The sequence below is a fragment of the Chelon labrosus genome, assembly GCF_963514085.1.
Source record: "Chelon labrosus genome assembly, chromosome: 23".
In the NCBI taxonomy this organism is placed as follows: Eukaryota; Metazoa; Chordata; class Actinopteri; order Mugiliformes; family Mugilidae; genus Chelon; species Chelon labrosus.
In genome coordinates this window covers 4393856-4414019 of record NC_140356.1, presented here as the reverse complement: position 1 = coordinate 4414019, position 20164 = coordinate 4393856, and the positions used below count along the sequence as shown (strand labels likewise).

The following is a 20164-nucleotide window of genomic DNA, read 5'->3' as shown; positions in this document are numbered from 1 at the left end:
AACACACACACAAGGCCCTCGGTTTGAAACCGGGGCGGAAACATGCACCTTGCCTTGGGGGAGCTGAGGGGTAGTGGTTACAGATGCAGCTTTGGAACCCAAGGGTCACAGTTTCGTTTCGCCCTATGTCCATTGCTCAGGTGCTTGAGCTGCACAAAAGTGGGAGGCCACTGCTCCAAGTGTACACACAATAAATAGAAGGCTCAAGCGGAGGGAATAATTTCCCAATCAAATTATATTGTATTCCTGATCAATACAGTATTGATTATTAGAGAAAACTAATGCATTCTGAAATAACTATCTTGCTTGCATACTCCCTTGTTAGAGTGTCCTTCTCTTCCATCCTATAAGGCTTGGATTAGAGATGTTCTTAATTTCAAGATTAAATGCACTTTTGCATGGGTCTACCAAAGTTAAAAACATTTTTAAAAAATGATACATGGTACATTTACAGTTCCAGACTCCACCTCAGTGAACCAGACTGTCTCATACTTTTTTTTATGTTTTAAGTATTTATTTACTTTTTGTCAGTTCACCTAGTTTTTGAATGTAGCTTTAAGACTTAATTACCAACCCCTAACTCGTAACAGGAACAGTGATGTGTTTTTATTTTTTCTGAAGACCATGTTTTGCATTAGACAGTTTAATAGGGATGGGTGGGGAGGTTACATACATTTACATGCTTTCTGTACTCATAGTTTCAGTACCATGTCTGTGTTTTTATATTTTTATATAAGGTCTGAAACTTAATATCACTTATAAGGAGTTTGGAAAAAAAAAAAAAAGCACTAAATTGTCCTTCCCGACTGTTCTACTGTTCATTAAGAAGGTCACTGAACTGGATAATCGTTTTGGTGGATGTAGTTTGTGGTGCTGCCCACTGACTGTGATGGGGTTGTCAAAATAACAGAGACATGTGTCAGTGCAACACAATTCAAAAGTAATACAAACTGCAGCCTCCAAAATGAAAACACAGTTGAATCAACAGCTACCCAATGAACTGGCCAGTGAGTGTAGATGGTTTCACTTGTCAAAAAGGTAATGGTGAACAGCACAATGAACACTTATACGCATATTAGAGAGAGATTGTCCCTCCACAGTGAGGCGCTGGTTCAAACTGCCACAGAGGAACAGCTACACCCTGCTGAAGAATCCTCGAGCACAACACTAAACCCCTATCAGTTGTTCTCTGTACACTTGACCTCTGACCTCTCTCTGGCATTAACTGAATATCATGGAACCAAAATGGACAACTGTTTGAAGCCACAGGTGCACCACAAAGCAACAACTGAAGAATTTCAAACAACATTGCTAGCGTGACAATTAGCTTACCCGCTAAAATAAAATAAATTTGCTGTATTTACCTTGTGTTTTTCTTCTGTGGTGAGCCTATTCCACTGTGGCCCGGAGGACTTGCATATCGTGCTGTGAGACTGAGGAGAGAGCAGAGGAGATGAGGGAAACACCGTTAACACGGTTAGATGAGGAATGAGACCAGCATTTTTGCCTGAATTTTTCTTAACCCGTGTCTTAATGTAATAACAGGAGTGAGTTGAGGCATTCAGATGTAGCCACCGGGAGAAAGAAAGAAAGAAAGAAAGAAAGAGAGATACCCGGGGAAGGGAAAGAAGAAGCACATGGCAAACACTGTAGCATGCCAGAGCACATTTCTTTGATTTCTCACATGATGGCTCACACATGTTAGTTACCACACGCACATGACTAAGCCAATAACATCTCTCCATCCGTTTACGGGGCGGCTGACATAAAACGGCCTGAGAAGATTTCACAGAACAATTTGCAGTGGCATCGTTTGAAGGAAACCCACGAATCACGCAACGCACGAGGCAGCGGCGAAGGAAATGCCCACAGCACCAGTCACCAGCGTTAGTCACTCACGGAGATGGGAATTACTGTAATGCTGGCTGTTACACGGGCCGCTCCACTCATGTTTGACAGGAAGTAGTTAATCTACTTGTAGAGTGGTTTTGAACAATGGTACGCGCTTAATGATCATGTGTGTATCCTGTAAACAATGGGAAAGTCAAAGTGGCTAAGTTGTTTTTCCGGTGTGTAAATGTCAATTGTGTGAATTGCACGACTTTAAAACCATGTGAGGATTTCTCACTTGTTGCCATAAACGAACAGAGCCTCTTTTGAAAGTTTGCCACCTCTCTCGACTAGATATGTTCACTTTTAGCGCCTAAATGCCAACGGGAAAACATTGCTTGTAGCTGTCGTGCCGCTAAACAAAAACAACTCACAACAGTGGTGTCGTTTTAATTCACGCCCTTGAGGAAAAACAAGTTGTTGATGGATGGACATCTGCGCTAACTGCTAGCCAAACCAACAAACCGACATGAAGCCTTCACTGCTACCCTTTCTCTCGCTTCACAAGCAAATTAGGGAATAAAGAAAAAAAACAAAAAGAGAAAAAAATAATTAACAGCAGATGCTAAATATAGGATAAATGTCTAAATAAATGCTAATGCTACGCTACACTGTCAGCTAAGCAGCAACCAATTTTTTAAGGTTAAAAGAACCAACAAGAAACTACCATATGTACAAAGAAACTAATGAAAACTTTAAAAAAAATAAGAATAATTGAATGTAGTTGTCAAGAAATGGGATACTGTAAATTCTATATTTAAAGAATGAAATTCAATAGCAGTTATTAGTTAGTTCACAGTTACTCAAGACAAAATGCTAACTATATCTTAGCATGTTATGGACAAGTTCGCAACTAGCAAAGTCCCCATTCAGGATGTTTTGAAAAGTACAACTATCTCTAACCCTAGCCCTAACCCCACCCATTACTACACCTCACAAACAGGCTAAATGTTGAACAAATCATTTGAGCCAGCTGCACACTCATACATTTACCTTAACTTTAATTGTCCGGTCAGTTCCCCTTTGAGGACGGAGGCACAGAGCAGCAATAGCTCAACTGTAAAATGCAATACTCTCTTAAAGCGTCCTCTACAACGCTCACGCCGAGCCGCTGAGCTGCGCTTCAGCTGGGGAAAAGAGGAAGCAACAAACACCAGCGGTCTGTCTGGACGTCCTTCTTTTCTTACGACGGGGAACAACTCATTCTCTGTTTCGCGTCTGTGGGCTGCCGTTTTGGCGTTGGTGAGGGAAAGTGGACGAGATGGACAATAAACTACCTATGCCGAGTGACTGAGTGACGCACGGCAGTTATCACATCTTATTTTATGCTCTCTTTGCCTCGGCTTGCCTCATCTTCGAATAAAAACTGACTTTAAGCAAATGCCAAGGTCTTTGACATTTTACTTTTACATATTGATAGTACAGGCAGCTATGCCTGACTATGAGCACTGTAGAAAATCATTGCTAGGAAACCAAGAGTACATACTGCACAACCCAAAAAGACTAGGGTTCAGCACAACCCTACTGACCTTTTAAAAAAACTCTGTTGCTGAGTATTTTGGAAGCCTCTCGTATGGTTTTCTGCATAACTGCAATAACAAATGGACTGAGGTGGTATGCTGAATAAATTTCATCATTCTGTAGAATTAGTCTCACAGCATCCACTTGATATTGAAAAGTTTCTGTGTTTGAGCTAGTATTCCACTAAAACTTTGAATGATAGCCCAGTCAGAATAAAAATACTTTATGTAATGACTCATCTCATTTTGGACAGACTGAGCCGATCTGGGTCGATCAGAAGTAACTTTTAATAGGATTAAGATGAGTGGCGCAACGTTTTTTCATAATCTAGTCAACAGGATCGGATGTGGGTTGAAGAAATACTGTTCCTGCAACACATAAACAGTTTCTGCAGAGAAGTCAAACTATGAAGGGCTAGGATAATATAGCCGTACACGTTTCTATGCTATTTCTCTCACACATGCACACACTATCCTCCTACATTTACACCCCTCCCTACAGAGAATTAAATCCACTGTAAACCACCTGCAGATGAAATGCAGAGTCTCTGTACATTTCTAATTGACCTTGCAGGTATTCGCGCTATGCTAACAAGGCCCGGCGCAGAGAGCAAAACGCAATTATAGTGGCGAGCGTCCCATGTTAATAACCTAGTATATGATACATGACACGCTGGGTAATGATATCTGGCAACTAAATGTGTTCACCTTAGCGCATGAATATCCCCAACAACACGCACCATTTCATGTCCCATTAGTTTAGTTTAGTACTACGTTAAACATTGGAAATGGTCCTGAGCGCAGAGAAAAGACAAGCTGACAAGATTAATGCAGCCTGTCACACTGTGTTTTTTCAGTATTACGATGGCAAAAGGGGTTGAGCTTTGGCCCCTTTGCTTTCTTTCAGTCTTTTCTTTCTTATTGCTCATACTCAGATAGAGGTGCAGTGTCTGTTAGTGTAAAGGCCACAGGGACGACAGGAGTCTGAAATAAAGTAAAATAAGCACAGGAGCAGCTAACAGTTGTAACCGTATACTGTGTAGACAGTGAAAAAAACATAAGGGACTTTGTGGTGCAAGTTTTTCCACCCTAACACCCATCCTTTCCCTCTGCCGTCACCTCCAACTATATAAAATGCAGTGAAACATGAAGGTAATGGTATAGTCCCAGGCCTGGCGTGCTTATCCAGCCCACAACATTTAAGATCTTTCCGGCGTGGAAAAAGAAACACCAGACCCCATGAGGGCAGGATCTAGAAATGAGGATCGGGTGGCGGCGGTGGTTTTTGAAGAGTGGAAGAAGGGGGTGGCGGGCACAGTCTGTCACTTTTGATCAAATGCAACATACGTCAACGAGGCCTCAGTTTAAAAGTCCACGACACTGCAGAGCTCACGCACGTGCAAGCAATAAAGGATGTCATCACTGTCCTATTAAAAGTGAGTAATATCAGTTTCAGCTTGATTGTAGCCAGAGAGGTTGGAGAAAAACGGATGGGCTTTACATCCTGAACACCAGGCACTCGTGCACTTGGGGCACTTTGATGACAGCAGGTCATCTGACGTTTGCATCAAGAGCCAGATCTGTTCAAAGAGCAGCATGCTGCTACATTACACGACTTGTTGATTCAGCACGGGCACATAAATGATGACACATTTCCATCTGAGCACGTGACACAACCCACCTGAAACTATCTCTCACAACGATTTTAGAGCAGGAAACTCCAGAGTTGAGGGTCTGGAGAAACTACTTGGATGAGTGGCAGAATGTCTGCAGGAAAACCCAGCTCAGCTTTGTTTTTTGGATATACCATGACCCAAATGACTGAGAAACTTCACAGATACATATGTTACTCTCTACTCAATCTCTACAATGATGGGTATTATGCGGCAATTCCTTAGAAACAATCTTCTGGTCATTGGGGAACTTGCAATTATCCTGTAGGACCAAGAAGCAAACAAACCTTAATAACAAAAATCGTTCATTTGGGGAAACTACAGGTTCAGGACAGTGAATGACCATGAAGCTCCACATTTCAAGTCCAGGAAAAGACCTTTGTTGCAAGTCGCCTCGCGCCCCTCCCCCCGTCAAATGCAAAATAGGTCATTTGTCATCCAACCGAACACTGACCTGACTTTCTTATGCCTAGGGAACTAAAACCACTTGTCCAAAGGAACTTAACAGTGACCCTCAGAAGGAGATAAGATTCAAAAAGCAACAGTCAAACTATATGTTGATAATATTCCACCCTAGACCTCCAAACACAAATGTATATCAGCAATATGTCACTCGTTTATTTGCATAGCTTCAAGAGGTCCTTTCTCATGAAAACTAAAACATGGGTCAAACATCTATCTGTGCAAAAAGGTAATACAATGGAAGAATGCATGATTTGTTTAAAATATATGCAGGACAAATGTATTGTGTAATACCCCATTCATTTCTATTTAACGACTTCAACAAAAACTTCTCAGTGGGTACTTCATGAAAATGATTCTATGAATCAACAACATACACTCAAAAAGCTCGACACAATGTGTGACAGTCTAAAACAACACAAGTAGAGCCAAACAAACTCTTTACCAGTTCATGTTGCCTCTGACACTAATCCATCCTCCTCATTAAACCGTGTGATTTCCAGAAAGATCCAGGCTCTGTCAACGGGAAGCTACCACACACTCACTGCACAAGCTACAACTGTACCTATGAGACGAGTCAGTCTTGGCCAGGCTGTTGGCTCTCCCATATGGCGAGCGGCTCTTCCTGTCGCGAGACACGGCGGTGGGCAGGCGCGAGGAGCGCCATACCATGGGGTCAACTTGTTCGCCCCGAGACATGATGAATTAAAGAGGGAGGGTTAGCTGTGCCCTGCCAGGCCTGGGCCCCCCTGCCTTGTAGAGCACTGAAAGCCTCCCGCGGCTCCAGGCTGTCGCGTTCTGTCCAATGGGGAGATTCCCTTGAACACACACACACACACACACTCACGCAGATCTCATCCCCTGCCCCAGAGACACCAGTTAGGCCAGCAGGTGCTGTCTATAGAAAGCCCCCCATATCACAACTGTAGATGTGCAGCATGACAAATGTGGGTCTATCTGTGTGTATCTGCAGGAGAGATATCATTTAAAAACCTTAGCAATTCTTTAGTTTCGAACCTCCAGCCCTTTGACTTATCTTATATTTTGTAACGTTACTCAGACATGCTCAATTTTCAGTGTCGATTGGAGCTTAAAGGGACGCACCATTGTGGAAAATTAGAATCAAAAAGAATATTTATGAAAAGCTTTAATTACATTTGGGAGTTCTCAATTGTGGGTGAAAAGGAAGACGCGTCTGCACCAGCCATGCATGAAACCTCAAACTGAAGAAAAATTCAAAATCTTTATTCTCATTTGAAGTTGACATGATACAACAGGAAACGTGCAGAGAAAGGAAATCTAAACACTTGTATGGCACTTGCCTTTATTGCTATTCTGTAATGTACCACTGTTCTGAATAACTTGTTCAGTTTAATCAAGCACTGCTGAAGCCAGACTCCTCCGAGGCATACAATGAGCTATTCACCCAACAGTTTATCTTCCGAAGAAACAGGTAGACTGTTTGGTTATATAGTTATACGCTTATAAATAGTAGGTAATACTGATACTGGCCTCAACTCAGTTGGTTTGTTCTGGGATGGAATGTGATTCCTCTGTTCACACCGGTCCAGACTAACTGACCCAACAGGTAAACGCTGCCGGTTTCAGAACAACGATCTCAGTGTTAAAGCACCGTAACATTTTAAAACATCTATGTTTCTTACATGTCTTGCTCTGTGTAAATCTGCCTTCAAACCTTTGGAGACGTGTCATGAATTTGTGATATTCACAGCACCTCGTACATTTAAGCTCAAAGTATTATTGCAACATGCCTCTAGATTTGACCAGATTTGACTGGTCATTGGTTGGCTGCAGATATTCTTGTGTCTAAGTATTTTACCAATATGCTGAGCTGAAGAGGGAAACAACTATACCTTCAGAGATTACTTGGCCACAGCAGTTAGGAGTATTGTGGACCCTATGGCAGAAATTTGAGCGTTATGAATGTAACCACGGCTCTATGAATCCACTCTCTCTGGAGGGCAGGAAGTATGAAATAGGATTTAGGAAGCATCCAAGAAAAGTTTCTGCTGCGCCATATGGAAAAGACATTCTGCATTAAATGAGGAATTGTGGCCTAAAATGGAAAGTGATTGATGACGAGGACAAATAGAGATTATGGTTTTGCTTTTCCTCTTTAGAGACTGCTGAAAGAAGACAAGAGACTGAGGGTGACGGCAGTGTTTGAGTCTGTCGGTTTAAAAAACGTTTGCTAATGGCTTAAATTCTACATTCTGCTGGCAACATACAGTGAAGTAGACGTTCAGTGCAACACTCGGTGGAATTTGGTGCAACACATTGGTCATCAGCATTGGACGTTGACTCACACACCCATGATTGTCTGGCTCATTCTTATTGCACCGCACACATTGCACAACTGTTGGTCCTTCACAAACACTGCACTGTCAACTGCAAACGGACAAATGACTCTGTGCCCCTATTAATAATGTATGTGGTGAAATGAGAACTACATCCTCCATCCTTTTCTGGTTTCTCCCCCCAGATTCAACCTCCACACCTGTACACAGTCTCTTAAACTACAGAGGGAGGCTGAATAGCACAAACACCCCTCCAAAACTCCAAGACGAACGGCTTACGTTATCAGACAGACACTGACTCATCCTCTAACGTCCACCAAGGCCTTCGACTTTCAGACATGATTAACTTATCATCCCAGGGGAGTGACACATTACTAGAGCTGTTGACAGTGAAGGCAGACAGTTTATGTAGAAATGAACTTCATAGATGACTTCCTTGAAATGACTTCAAAGCTTCTTGGTCCTTAAATATCTCTCAGATGGATCCTTGTTCTAAATGACAGCTTAAAAAATGTGTAGCTTCAGGAATGGTTTCTCAAGTGCGCATGTGTATCGATTCGGCACTAGACCAATGCAGCGGTGCGCTTCCAACACTTCACCGCCTGGTGAGTAAGTGTGTGTGAGAGCATTCTCCACCTGTTGCATGTGGGAGGAGGGAGGGTGGGAATGAAAGGCAGCTGTGCCCCTAACAACCCCCACCACCGCCACACACATATATATACACACGATACACTGACCCCGCCGCTGCCACCAGCTCCTCCGAACCAGAGTGAGGCCAAAGCTCTTGACAATATCGTCTTACTCACGTACCCTCTCCTCAAGCGCTGAGTGTAACTGCTCTTATTGAGGCAATTTTACGCATATACACACACACACACACACACAGCACAGCCAAGAGTCAGCGGAGGGGCCGTGCAGTAACCGGATCTGGTCAGAGGGAATGCTGCTCATGTGTGGCATGTCAGGCCTTCCTTTGGATGCTCTTCTAAGGCTTGCTCTGTCTATTTACATCACACAAGGACTGGCCTTCCTTGCTTTTACTGACTTTTACTGCTTAGCTTCCTGTATGCCAGTGCTTCTACTGCCAGATGCCTGTCTTCATATGTTTTTTTCGACACAGGTTTCTGAATAAATATGATCATCTTCACATCAAACACAAATTACAACTGAACTGCAGACAACCCACCATCCATTAGCTTGTGTGCAATGTCCAACAGTATATAATGTGACCACATAATTTCATAATTGTTGTAATTAACCACCCACACACTTAATTGCCAAATGTTGTCAGCTTTCGCGCCGTAATCTTTTTGTAAAATGAGATCATTTATTTCAGACTGCTTACAACTACTTTTTTAAACAATGCACTTATAATTCACTAATACAATTTGGGCCGATCAGAACACTTACGTCTATTTGTTAAACCTAATGCTGCAGTCACACCACAGGCAAAAAGACAACAGGCTACAAGTCATTTTCAATAGAAGTCAATGATATGAAGCTACAGACTTGGAACTTGTAGCTGTGTGATGGGAATAACAAAGAAAATCAAGGCTGAGGTGGCTTGAAAGCTCATCATACATGCTTCAGCTGTTCATTTTCAAATAACGTTGAACGCTTGAACAACAATCTTACTCTTAGCATGAACATAGCATTGGGAGAGTTTGCACCTACTTAGCTTAGCTTAGGGAACAACTGATCAATTGTTAGGGAGTTATATGCTGGACTAGTCATTTTAGTAAAACCAGAAAGTTTTAAAAGAACAGAAAGTTCATGCTAGACCTCTGCTTATAGTCATACTGCTTGCTGACAGACAGATGTGAGAGTGCTATCACTCTACCAAACAGCAAAGCTTATCAGTACAATGTGAGACCAGGAATCCAGTGAATCCATTGATTGTAAATCTAATGTGACTCCTCCCCTCTTGTCAATACCTTCTTATGAAGCAGATGACCCTAATCAGAAACATCTCGTGGTCTAATATTGATATTCATTGCAAACACCACTGAGAGGTGGTCATATCCATGAACTTCTTGTTTACTGAAGCTCTATCTGGTCTTAATTATACATCCAAAAGCAATACCTGAATTGACCAATGCCCAAGCATGCATCCCATAAAAAGATTTTCTCCACTACTTGACTCGACTCTCTGATCTGTAGGCTATTTCTGGCCTAAACGAGACCAAAACCGCCAGCAGATGACTGCGATACAAAATTCTGGAGCTTCTACACTTGTGTTGCCCACCTGGACTGCATCTCTTGGGTCTTGCTGGCGGACGGTGCGGTGCTGCTGGTCTGCTGGCTGAGCTCCACCAAGGACTGGTAGTACTGCTGCTGCTGTTGCTGCTGCTGCTTGTAGCGCGAAAGGATGAAGAAGAGGCCCAGGATGCTCTTTAGGTTGCCATTCCTGATCTCTGTGAGGACAAAAAGGAAAGGAAAATGTTAATTACGAAGAACCTTCAAAGAAAGTGTTAGTGTCTACATTGTACAGTATATCATACAAGCATTCCATTATATCCGTACATCAAGCATCCATGTGTTATTGCAACACATGGCGATTTACAGCTTTACCCTCCACCCTCTTAAGCGAGCCAGTGCATTTTCTCGCAATAAGGCAATTTCTGCAAGTGAAAGTAATTCCGAACTTGTTTGTCATTTGTCTCGAAGCAAACTGGTGTCCTGTGACGCTAAAGATAAATATTTTCCAGACCATGTATTGTGTCTTTCAAACACTATAAAGTGAGCATATGTTGACTTTGAAAAAACAAAAACAAAAAAAAATCCACTTGGGGGATAAAGCTTGCAGGCACAGCTGTTGTGCAGCAAGCCTAAGAATTTTATAAGAACAATTATACGCTGGCTTTAACTGGTGTAGATTATATACACATAAACTGTGTGTATATCATAGAGAGTTATGGCGTAACAATTCGGTGTCCCTTAACTGTTTTATTTGGCATGAAGTAAGGATTAGTTTATACGGGAATATAGGGAATTTAGGCCACGTCTCACATGAAGATCCAGTTGTTGAAGACTAAAGCACCTCCTAACGCGAGCTAACACACAGCTGGGTAATTTAGGAGTGAAGCTCAGTATGAGAACTTGTGGGACTGGCGTACAACTGGCAAGTTTGGTGGCCGAAAAGCCCTTAAAAAATACAACAGAATGAACAGAATCTTCACTTACAGGTCTGCTTTTGCATAGACATAAGGAAGTGTATTTGCAGGTGCTGCTGGTGCACATTTATCCGAATCGATAAAAGGGAAATCATGAAAATGGATGAGATAAAGGGCGAAAAATAAAAACAGCTGAGTTGGATTTCGCTATCTCAGTGAAATAAGGCAGAAAACAGCTGCAACAGGACCATATTAGAAAGATAAAACCCAATAATCTGCAATGTATTCATACTCAAAGAAAACTCAGAGGAGGTGAGAACTATGTATGAGAATCAAAGTGTATTTATTCATGTTTTGGGTATCAGGTCTCCAACAAAGTGCTGCCCTACAGACAAAGTTACTCCTCAAAAGTGCTGAGCTGGCAACAGAAACACAGCTCCCAATCAATGAGCAACTTTGTAGCGTTAATCTTCCCTTCAACAGTTTCCGGTTTAATCTCAGACAAAACTCAAACATCTCCGGCACACTCCTACACACACAGCCGACGTAGGATGCAGCAGTCACAGAGGAGAAAGACTTGATCACTGTAGCCAACGCACCCATTTGTGAAATGGGCTTTTCATATCAAACCCCGAGTAAGAGTTGGCCCACAGAGACACAGGAAGGATGGCAGCGGCTGACGCAGAGGATTTTACTCCATTTTTCAGTCTGGTGGGACACAAACATTCTCCCCAGCCATCCATAGCCATGCCATTTGGAGGCTGTGAAAGTTAGAGAAGATTAATCTCTTGGGGGTGTTTTCCATTTTCCAACACCCGGAGGTGGCAATTTATACGAGGCCGTTGAGAGAATCTGAACAGTGGCGTTTTTTGTGCTTCAGGGAGAGACAGTGTTGCGGATTGAGTCAGCCAATGAGCTTCTGGGGACTGGAACTTTGGTAACTGGTCAAATGAACAAAAATGATATTTCTGAGGACAACAAGAACAAGAAATATACTCCATTAAAATAGAAGGCTGTCCTTGCAGTCAAAGGCAGCAGCCCATGTGATGGTTTACGTCATATGAAGCAAACTTTAGCATGCTTGCACCAAGGTTACATTGCAAACCTGGTAATTGATCAAATCAGAGCCTTAAGTTCGATAAAGAGTTGTCTGGATGTGAAAATGCAGTTTTAACACCTTGAGTGTGGTCCTAAATGCTGCATTTAATGTATTTAATCAAGCGACTACACTACAACCTTGGGGCCAGGTTGTCCATTTTGAAAAGAATGTCAATTTAAAAGTTATGTTTTCAATAGAAACCATTGATGCTGCTCACACTGGACGAAATATATATAAATATATATTGTAGTGCATAAAGAAAGCTATGGAGGCTTTTCTGCAAGTTTATTGAAGCTTGAACACAGGCTACTGTCAGCCGTAGCCCACGTCAACACCGAAAACACCGTCAGTTTAACACTTCTAATACGCAGCTCTCGCTCAGCAAACTCTCAGTTCTACCGTAAGTGATGATGATTGGCTAAGGTAGGGTAAGATTTCATGGTAAACCAATCAGCAGCAGGGCAGTGTTCAGTTGGACAGGTGTTGTTTACACACAAACGCGCGCATAGCAGTATCACACAAGCAATCAGAGATAGACTGCAGCAATGGAGAGTTTGGAGCATTCAGACGAAAAGTTGCCGTTTTCAAGGTGGAAGTATAGGCACTACTTTAACCTCACTGAGGTAAAAGGCAAGGACGTACATGTGAAGTGTACATTACACTCAGAAAAAAGCACTTGAGTTCAACAGTGATACCACCTCAACATTGCTTGATGTATTAGTGCACTTATATTGAAGCCTTACTTGTAAAGCTCTGATTGCCTGTACTGTTCAACTGTAGAAGTCGAACTTGAAGAGGAACTGTTCTCTCCTTCAAATTACTTTTAAATTACTCTCACTAATATCTTGTGCATCAAGAACTGCCTGGTGTTAGACTCAATATTGGAAAAAAATAACTCAATGACAAGGTACACTTGTAAGCAGTAATATTGTAAACAAGCAGCAAATAATTGGTTGTTAGCAGCCAACAGCTCCTCTGTCTTGTAATTGTTTCAGAGTTGTTAGCCGTGCAGGATTTATGCATGAAAAGTCATTTTCAGGAATCACTACAGCTCCATGTAAAGCAGCACCAATCTTCATGCACAGCTGCATAGTGGCTTTTTCTTCCACAACCTTGTGAAAGATAGTTAAGCTTTTTAGATATTTTCAGATTTGATGCCTGCCACTCAGCGTGTCATTTGACCAAAGCTGGATGAAACTTTATAACTCGCACCACATGTCATCTTTTTCTCTCCTTTTTGCTGCACTATGCCAACGTTTCTAACACTGTCTGTGAGAGAGAAAAGGGCCGCTGGATTTCAAAGCAGCCTGGTAAGGCAGCCATTAGACCATTTTGTCGGGCAACGCACAGACACTTTATGTTCTGCAAACTCTTGCTGCTCTGGAGCAGCAGAAGATAAGTGCCGCTGGTTGGCCCACGCTCGGTGAAAATGTGCTTTTGCTTCTGGAGACCTTTTAAGTGGCTGATGTGGTTTTATTCAGTCTTTTTTTCATCTTATTTTGAGAGGTTAGTTATTTTATGAGTCATAGAGGACCTTGAGGGAAGTGTAGGATAGGTTCTATTATGGCACGGAAAAGAAAACTAATTGTGTAAGCACTGAAGAACCATTTTTTTGGCTTTAATCTTCAGACAATACATGTCCAGCATAGGCCTCTTTACTTCTGATGTTGCACTGTGCAAATAACACAAACAGCAATTTTTCTACCACAAAAAAAGGTTAGACAACACACTAAATCTTAGAGTAAAGCCTTATGCTTCACTTTCTGGTCAGTGTGTCCCTGATCCAACACAGATGAGTTTAGGGAGAGTAATGAAATCAGACCTTTATTATTATTATTATTATTTTTTTTAAAACTGCACCAACTGAGGTCAAACAAGAGCAGGTCAAACTGTGTAGGTTTGCCCGCTAGCACTACAATCAATTAGAACCTGTTAAGAACCTGCTATGGTCTCTGTTGCAGGGACCCTGCGGTGCAAAGAGGCTTTAATGACCTGCTCTAAGGACCCCTCACTGTAACCCATTATCAGCTGCAGGAAATATGTGTTTTGTGGCTTTACACCTGCCTTCAAGGCTGGAAACGGTAGACTGAACTTCCTGTGGATAATTGTCATGTTTTAGGTCGTAAATCTTAATGCTGTTGGCTGGATATATCTTTGTGCAACAAGGTTGAATGTCAGCTTAAGCTGAAGGTTGTGTCTCTATAACAAGATTAACATGTCGATGACATACTGCTGCTAAAAATCTAGCATCAAAAGACAGCTGAGGCTAGTGATGAGAATTTAGGCTCTGGGGAAAATGACTGTCTGTACAAAACTTTGTGTCAATCCATCAGGTAGATGTTTAGCTAGTTCTAGTAGAAACTTTAACCTGCTGACAGCGGTATTTCACCAGAGGTTGTCAGGGTTCATGCTATGGGGAACACGGATGTCTGTGGCAATTAGATATTGAGAAGAAAACAAGAAAAGGACCAAGTGGTGACTGAAACCATTATTACTATCGGGAATACAGGAGGATCAAGTGAAAAAGTCTCCACAGGGAGGGGTTGATGGAACCCTTGGAACACTAGCCAATTTTTCAACATTTGCTTGGTAAGACATAAACAAATTATGTCTTCCTTTTGAGAAGCAAAAAACAATTCTCTATATCATTTTGGGGTATGGAAAAACAACCATCTCATTATTAAATTTAGAAGACTTGTCAAACTATTGACATGCTTTTCTTGCACATAAGTTGAGTAACAGTAAGTATGGACATTGTAGTAAGAATATGACAAATGATTGCAAGGAGAGATTTGATTTGACTGCTTACAGAGTTCATTGCATTAATTGTTATTTGAACAAAAATTTTCCCAATTGCACAGCAGTCCACATCAAGATTCATGGTCTCAATAATGACAAAAAAAAAAAAAACACAGAGAAAAGTATGCTTCTCTCTTGAAGCCAAAACTGATTAAAGGTCAGTGTTTTAATCATTCCTCCCATCGGATTCTAATTAGCTGGGATTTGTTCTGTAGTTCTTCTTAGTCCAAAGCCCTTTGGTACAAATGTCTTCCATGGAACAAAAGGCCATCGACTTGGTTTTGTTACGGCCTATACCCTCCCTCAGTGGAAACGTCTGCGGGGTAACTGAAACACTCTTCAATAAGATGAGTTTTTCCGGAACTTTGGTTTACAGCCTCCCACCAGAGAGATGCAAGGGGACTTTCTTGAGAGGTTATTGCTATAAGTAGGTTCTAGGTTCCTGTACGCACATCAAACACCCCACTTTATTTTGTTCCCACGCCTTGTAAAAACATAATAACGACTGCGTATGCCAGGAAAGCCCTGGGCTGATTCAATTAGCCATGGCCATCGCATTCAACTCGCAAACGCACACGGCACATGTAAGAGAGAAAGACGGACTGAGTGAAGTCGGCGATGAAATGCATCAGCAACAGCGATGAAGAGAGTAACCCAATAGCCCATATATTTACAGACCCACTTTGAAATTCCAGGCCCATCGAGTCACTTTGCTGTTTTTAGTGCCGCAGTTGAATTTAGAGCTGTCGGTCAGTGTGTCAGGCCGTTAAACTATTTCTGCTGCCGAGGAGGTCAAGGACACGCTCACCTCTTTAATGTTTAAAGGGAAGCAGGAACAACATGGGGTCTGGGCAAAGTCGGATCCAAAATAACAACTGGGGATACTTTGTGCTAGAATAATTGAGAAGTGGATTAAAATATTTAAATGCAATTAATCGCATGGTTTCCATAGTTAACGTGCAATTAATCGCAATTTAATCTCACTTTTTTTTCATTTGTTCTACATGTACCTTAATGTAATATTTTTGAAGTATTTAAGACTGCCAACCCTGGAGTGAAGCAATATGCTTGATTTATACTGTCCAGAATAACTTCAAAGGTATTGCACACTCAGAGGATACGCTGCGTCTCCAATGCAGGCTGTCCGGTGTGGTCTGACTTTGGTGAGATGGATTAGTGCTCTCTAAATCATCTGTACGCTAGTGGATGCTAGTTCGGCCTCCGGGGGTGGCTCCGTTTGGGTCAACAGCGAATGCAGGTGACTTTGATCTTGTCGTGAGTGCCATCTGGTGGGGCTTTGCCACTGGAGGACCCTTATGTTTGTCAGTCCAAGAGCTTCGTTTAGCTTGCCATCCACGGCGCTGCTATTACAGGTCTGGCTCAGGGGTGAACTCACAGAATGCGTGTGCTCTATTTGCATCCCTAGTTTGTTATGCACTTAGCATGTACAGGTGGTGTATCAGGTTTGTGCAGGTGTAATATAGCGTAGATCAGTTGGTGCAATGACTTGTGCCTTGAGACTTTAAAGAGCTTAATTGCACTGACAAACTTTGAGGAAATCAAGTAAAATGCAATCAACACAGGTAATGCTACTGGAGTTTCTATTACTACTACTTGTAGTAAAGAAGAATGCAGTTGTAGTCATTGACAAACTTGGAGGGAATCTTGGGTTCTGTTCAGTCACATATTGTCCATAGCTGTAATTTTAACTCCGGCTTTGTGATAAAATTTTAGACTATCACACAGTCTGGCAAACACTGACCCAGTGCAGAGCTCTGCTGAAAGTCTGTCATATGAGCCATGTACTGTGCACCATGATGGTTGGGAGGAGAATCCCTCTCTGCGGTTTGTATCCCTCTACCAGGGCACTTTGAAGCCCTAATGAATGCCTACACTGCCATAGTCAAAGCTAGAGATGGAGAAACTGTGCACGCTGTCATGACACCAACGTGGTAAATTCCACTGCTGTGAAGCATAATATCATGTCTTGGAAATTTAACCAGCTTTCTGAAGACATTTGGTACTGTGAAGAAATGGAAATCTACCCACAAACGTTGGGTGGTGCTGGAGCCAAATGAATTTTCCAGGTCTTGAAATTTAAAAAAAGTACAAACAGATCCCTCTTCTGCTGCTCTATTGATTTAATTAGGAGTTTAATAAGGTCCTGAATTACTTATTGTTTATTCTTCCTACCTTCTGCTGACAGCCCTTGCACATTCACTCCTCTGGCGTCCAGGAAACTGAGGCAGGCGTCCACATTCTCGATCTGCGGAGAAGACGGCAGACGGTCAGCACAAAGGACAGACACAACAAGAATGTGACGATATTTAACATGCAATGCGCCTAAATGTCTTGGGGCAGAGGGCTCAGAGGACGCGTCAGATCAGCATTATTACCCATAAAGCACATCATTGTGTGGTTATTACCCCGACCCCCGCACAACCCTGGGACCCGGCTGCGTGACACACTGACCGGAGTGTGTCGCCACCTACACAGCTCAGTGCACGCCAAGTACATGCATACAAGGGAGGCACACACTCATGTGTACACACAATGCCAGTCAGCAGCAGTATCAGCAGTATATATAGCAACATTTAAACACACACAAAGATAATGCACATGAACTTATGCACACAAAGTAGACAGAGGGGAATAGGGAAATGCATACATATACACACAAACACTGGATGGGTAAGACTGGCCAGCTTGAGGCCTTGCAGCCAACAATTCTCACATCCGAAAACTCACATCAGTGTGACAAAGAGCCACAGACATCGCAGTTATTAGGGGATTTTTGGCCTTCCTTGACAGCGGCTAACGGGTGGCTTCATTAGCATCGTGGCCAGCCGCCAGTAACCCCTCAGGAGGTCTTTTATGAGTAGGTCAGAGATCAAATCGCTCTGCTTCAACACAGTGTGTCAAGGCCACACAAAGGGCAGCCTGGGCAACTCAGCCAGACGTCCAGCGGGCAATGATTGAATTGATGATTCATGAGCTGCAACTCCCCTTTAGCTGTGTGCGTCTCTCTCTCTCTCTCTCTCTGCTTTTCTTTTAAATGCATGCTTACTCAGAGTCTCTTTCCCTCTTTATTAGCAATAGGGAGACTCCGTAGAACCGGGATAATGAGTCATATCTGTACAAAGGCTGCACAAAGTCCCCCTGAATTACACTGTCTTCAGTGGCTTAATAATATATCTTAGAGTTAATTAGCTCAGGGCACAAAAAGACAGAGAACACGGGGATCTTTTAGGAGTTTCACACAAGAACTATTGTGTAGTCGTAATATGACAAAATTAATTAGACATAACATTACAAACTTTCCGAGAAAGATCCTAGGGCAGCCGACACAGCTAGAGTAGGTGCACTGAATAAAGTGTTTAAAAATGATGAAAGAGAACGTACTGTGTATGGACATGCCGTCCAGTGGAGTTACCTTCTACCAGATAAATAAACCTTGAGAAACCTGCTCTATAGATTATTTACGGTTCAGTTTGTTAGCCCATATGGTATGGATTGTTTCCGAATGGTTGATGTCCAGGTTGTGACTTTCTGACTTCCAGCAAAAAATTAATAAGACTGGCACACCAGGGAGGGCAAGATAGATTCAGAGCCTATGGGTGGATGCTAGGGTGGAGGCGAACGTGAGCAGCAACAAGCCGAGACTGGGATCATTATGAGAGGACGGAAAGGAAGACGGCATTGAGTGTTACAGTCTGCACAGGGAGGAGGTCGGGGTGGAAGGATGATTTCAAATTGATCAATATTTATTTTGACCAGTTCAAACAAAGGTCTTGGTCAGAGAACGCTGATGCATATTTTCCTACGGGGAAATAATTTAATTTGGAGGACTTGTTAATCTAGTGACAGGTTTTGCTTTCAGTGTGAGGAGTATGACATACTGTATGATTGCAATGGCAGATTTAATTCAGCTGCTTACGGGGGTCACTTCAATAATAGGGACACTCATCCCATTAATACATGCGGCTGTTTAATTTAAACACAATTCAAATGGAGGCCAAATTCCAATGAGGAAGACGTGCCCTCACACATTCTCTTTCTATTCCTCTGCAGACAATATTCTGATATTCCATTCTCTTGCTACTTCCACTTTCCCACGCCATCTAAATCTCATCATTTTCAATTTGGACGTCACTGCTCTTGTCCAACAATCAGTTTTCGCCCATCTCCACCTCACTCTGGTTTGAAGTTAAGCCTATCTCCTCCACCACCACCACCACTTCGGAAGGTCCAGTCCCCATGTCGTACCTTTATCTGAGACTCCATCCCGCAATCTTGCGTCTCATCGTAGTGTAACTACCCAAATATTTAATCTCTCAGGCTCTTGTTAGTTTAGAAAATGTTGCTCTTTACTTTACTCTTTACTAAATTATAAGGGGGCCGGAATCCAGATAAACTTATCCACCCACAGATTTTTGTTGGCAGAAAGTTGGGCTCAAACCGCCAGATTGGGATAAGGCTGTGCTCCGGCAAAGATCTGGTAGGCCAGTCAAAGTGTTAGGCCGGGAAAACTGAAGTTAGTATTGAGTTGAAAGATACTGAAAGTGGAATAACTTTAAAGGAAAAACTGTCAACAGTCAATGTCACGTATGCTGTTGATCTGGTTTCTCTGGTTGTGGGACCCAATTGTGCGCGTCCATTATGTTTTCTTTGTATCGGTTGAAACACACCTAATGAGGAAATCCCAACGGAGTGTTACCAAACTAAATGATACGTCCGTATGGCACTAGTTTAGCGTGAGAAAGGTTGTGCACTACAAATAGTCCTTCTCAGCACCGGTAATCCCTTTCACACTGCCGCAACATCCTCAAGTACAAGCTACTGACTCAAGGGCACCTCTGAAACAGTTGTTGAAGACCAACACCTTACTGTCAGTCACTTTCTCTTCACAGACTGAGATATTTATACTGGCTGAATCAACAGGGACACCAGCGCAACTACAATTCACACACAGAGCTTCTCCATCTGCCCGACACATCTCGCAACCTCCCACTTCACCGCACGCATTTCTCGCAGCAGGCACCAAGCCCCCTTACATGTGGGCTTCTATATTCTCTCCGCACATGCTGCACACACAGACTGACACATGTGTGCCCCGATGCTAGCTTGTTTGATTATCCCACACACACTCTCAGAAGTTTGTACGCGGGGAGACATGTGCGGAGCAGAATTCGCGAATGCTCATTAATTCAGTCTAATTAGACTCTGAGCATGAAGACAGTTTTGGATGTAGGCATTCTCAAAGTGTTTATGTCTGCCAAAACTAACCGCC

At 42.5% G+C, this 20164-nt stretch overlaps 1 protein-coding gene across 1 annotated transcript in view; it reads right to left on the bottom strand.

Moving 5' to 3' along the window:
• Positions 1 to 20164, bottom strand: part of nav3 (neuron navigator 3) — a 188476-nt gene that overhangs the window by 97023 nt on the left and 71289 nt on the right. Inside the window, exons 4-6 of the mRNA XM_084573281.1 lie at positions 17068 to 17140; positions 10109 to 10277; positions 1365 to 1433 (exon numbers count right to left, since the gene is read on the bottom strand). Coding sequence (XP_084429407.1) covers positions 1365 to 1433; positions 10109 to 10277; positions 17068 to 17140 — 311 coding nt within the window. The remainder of the gene's footprint in view (positions 1 to 1364; positions 1434 to 10108; positions 10278 to 17067; positions 17141 to 20164) is intronic.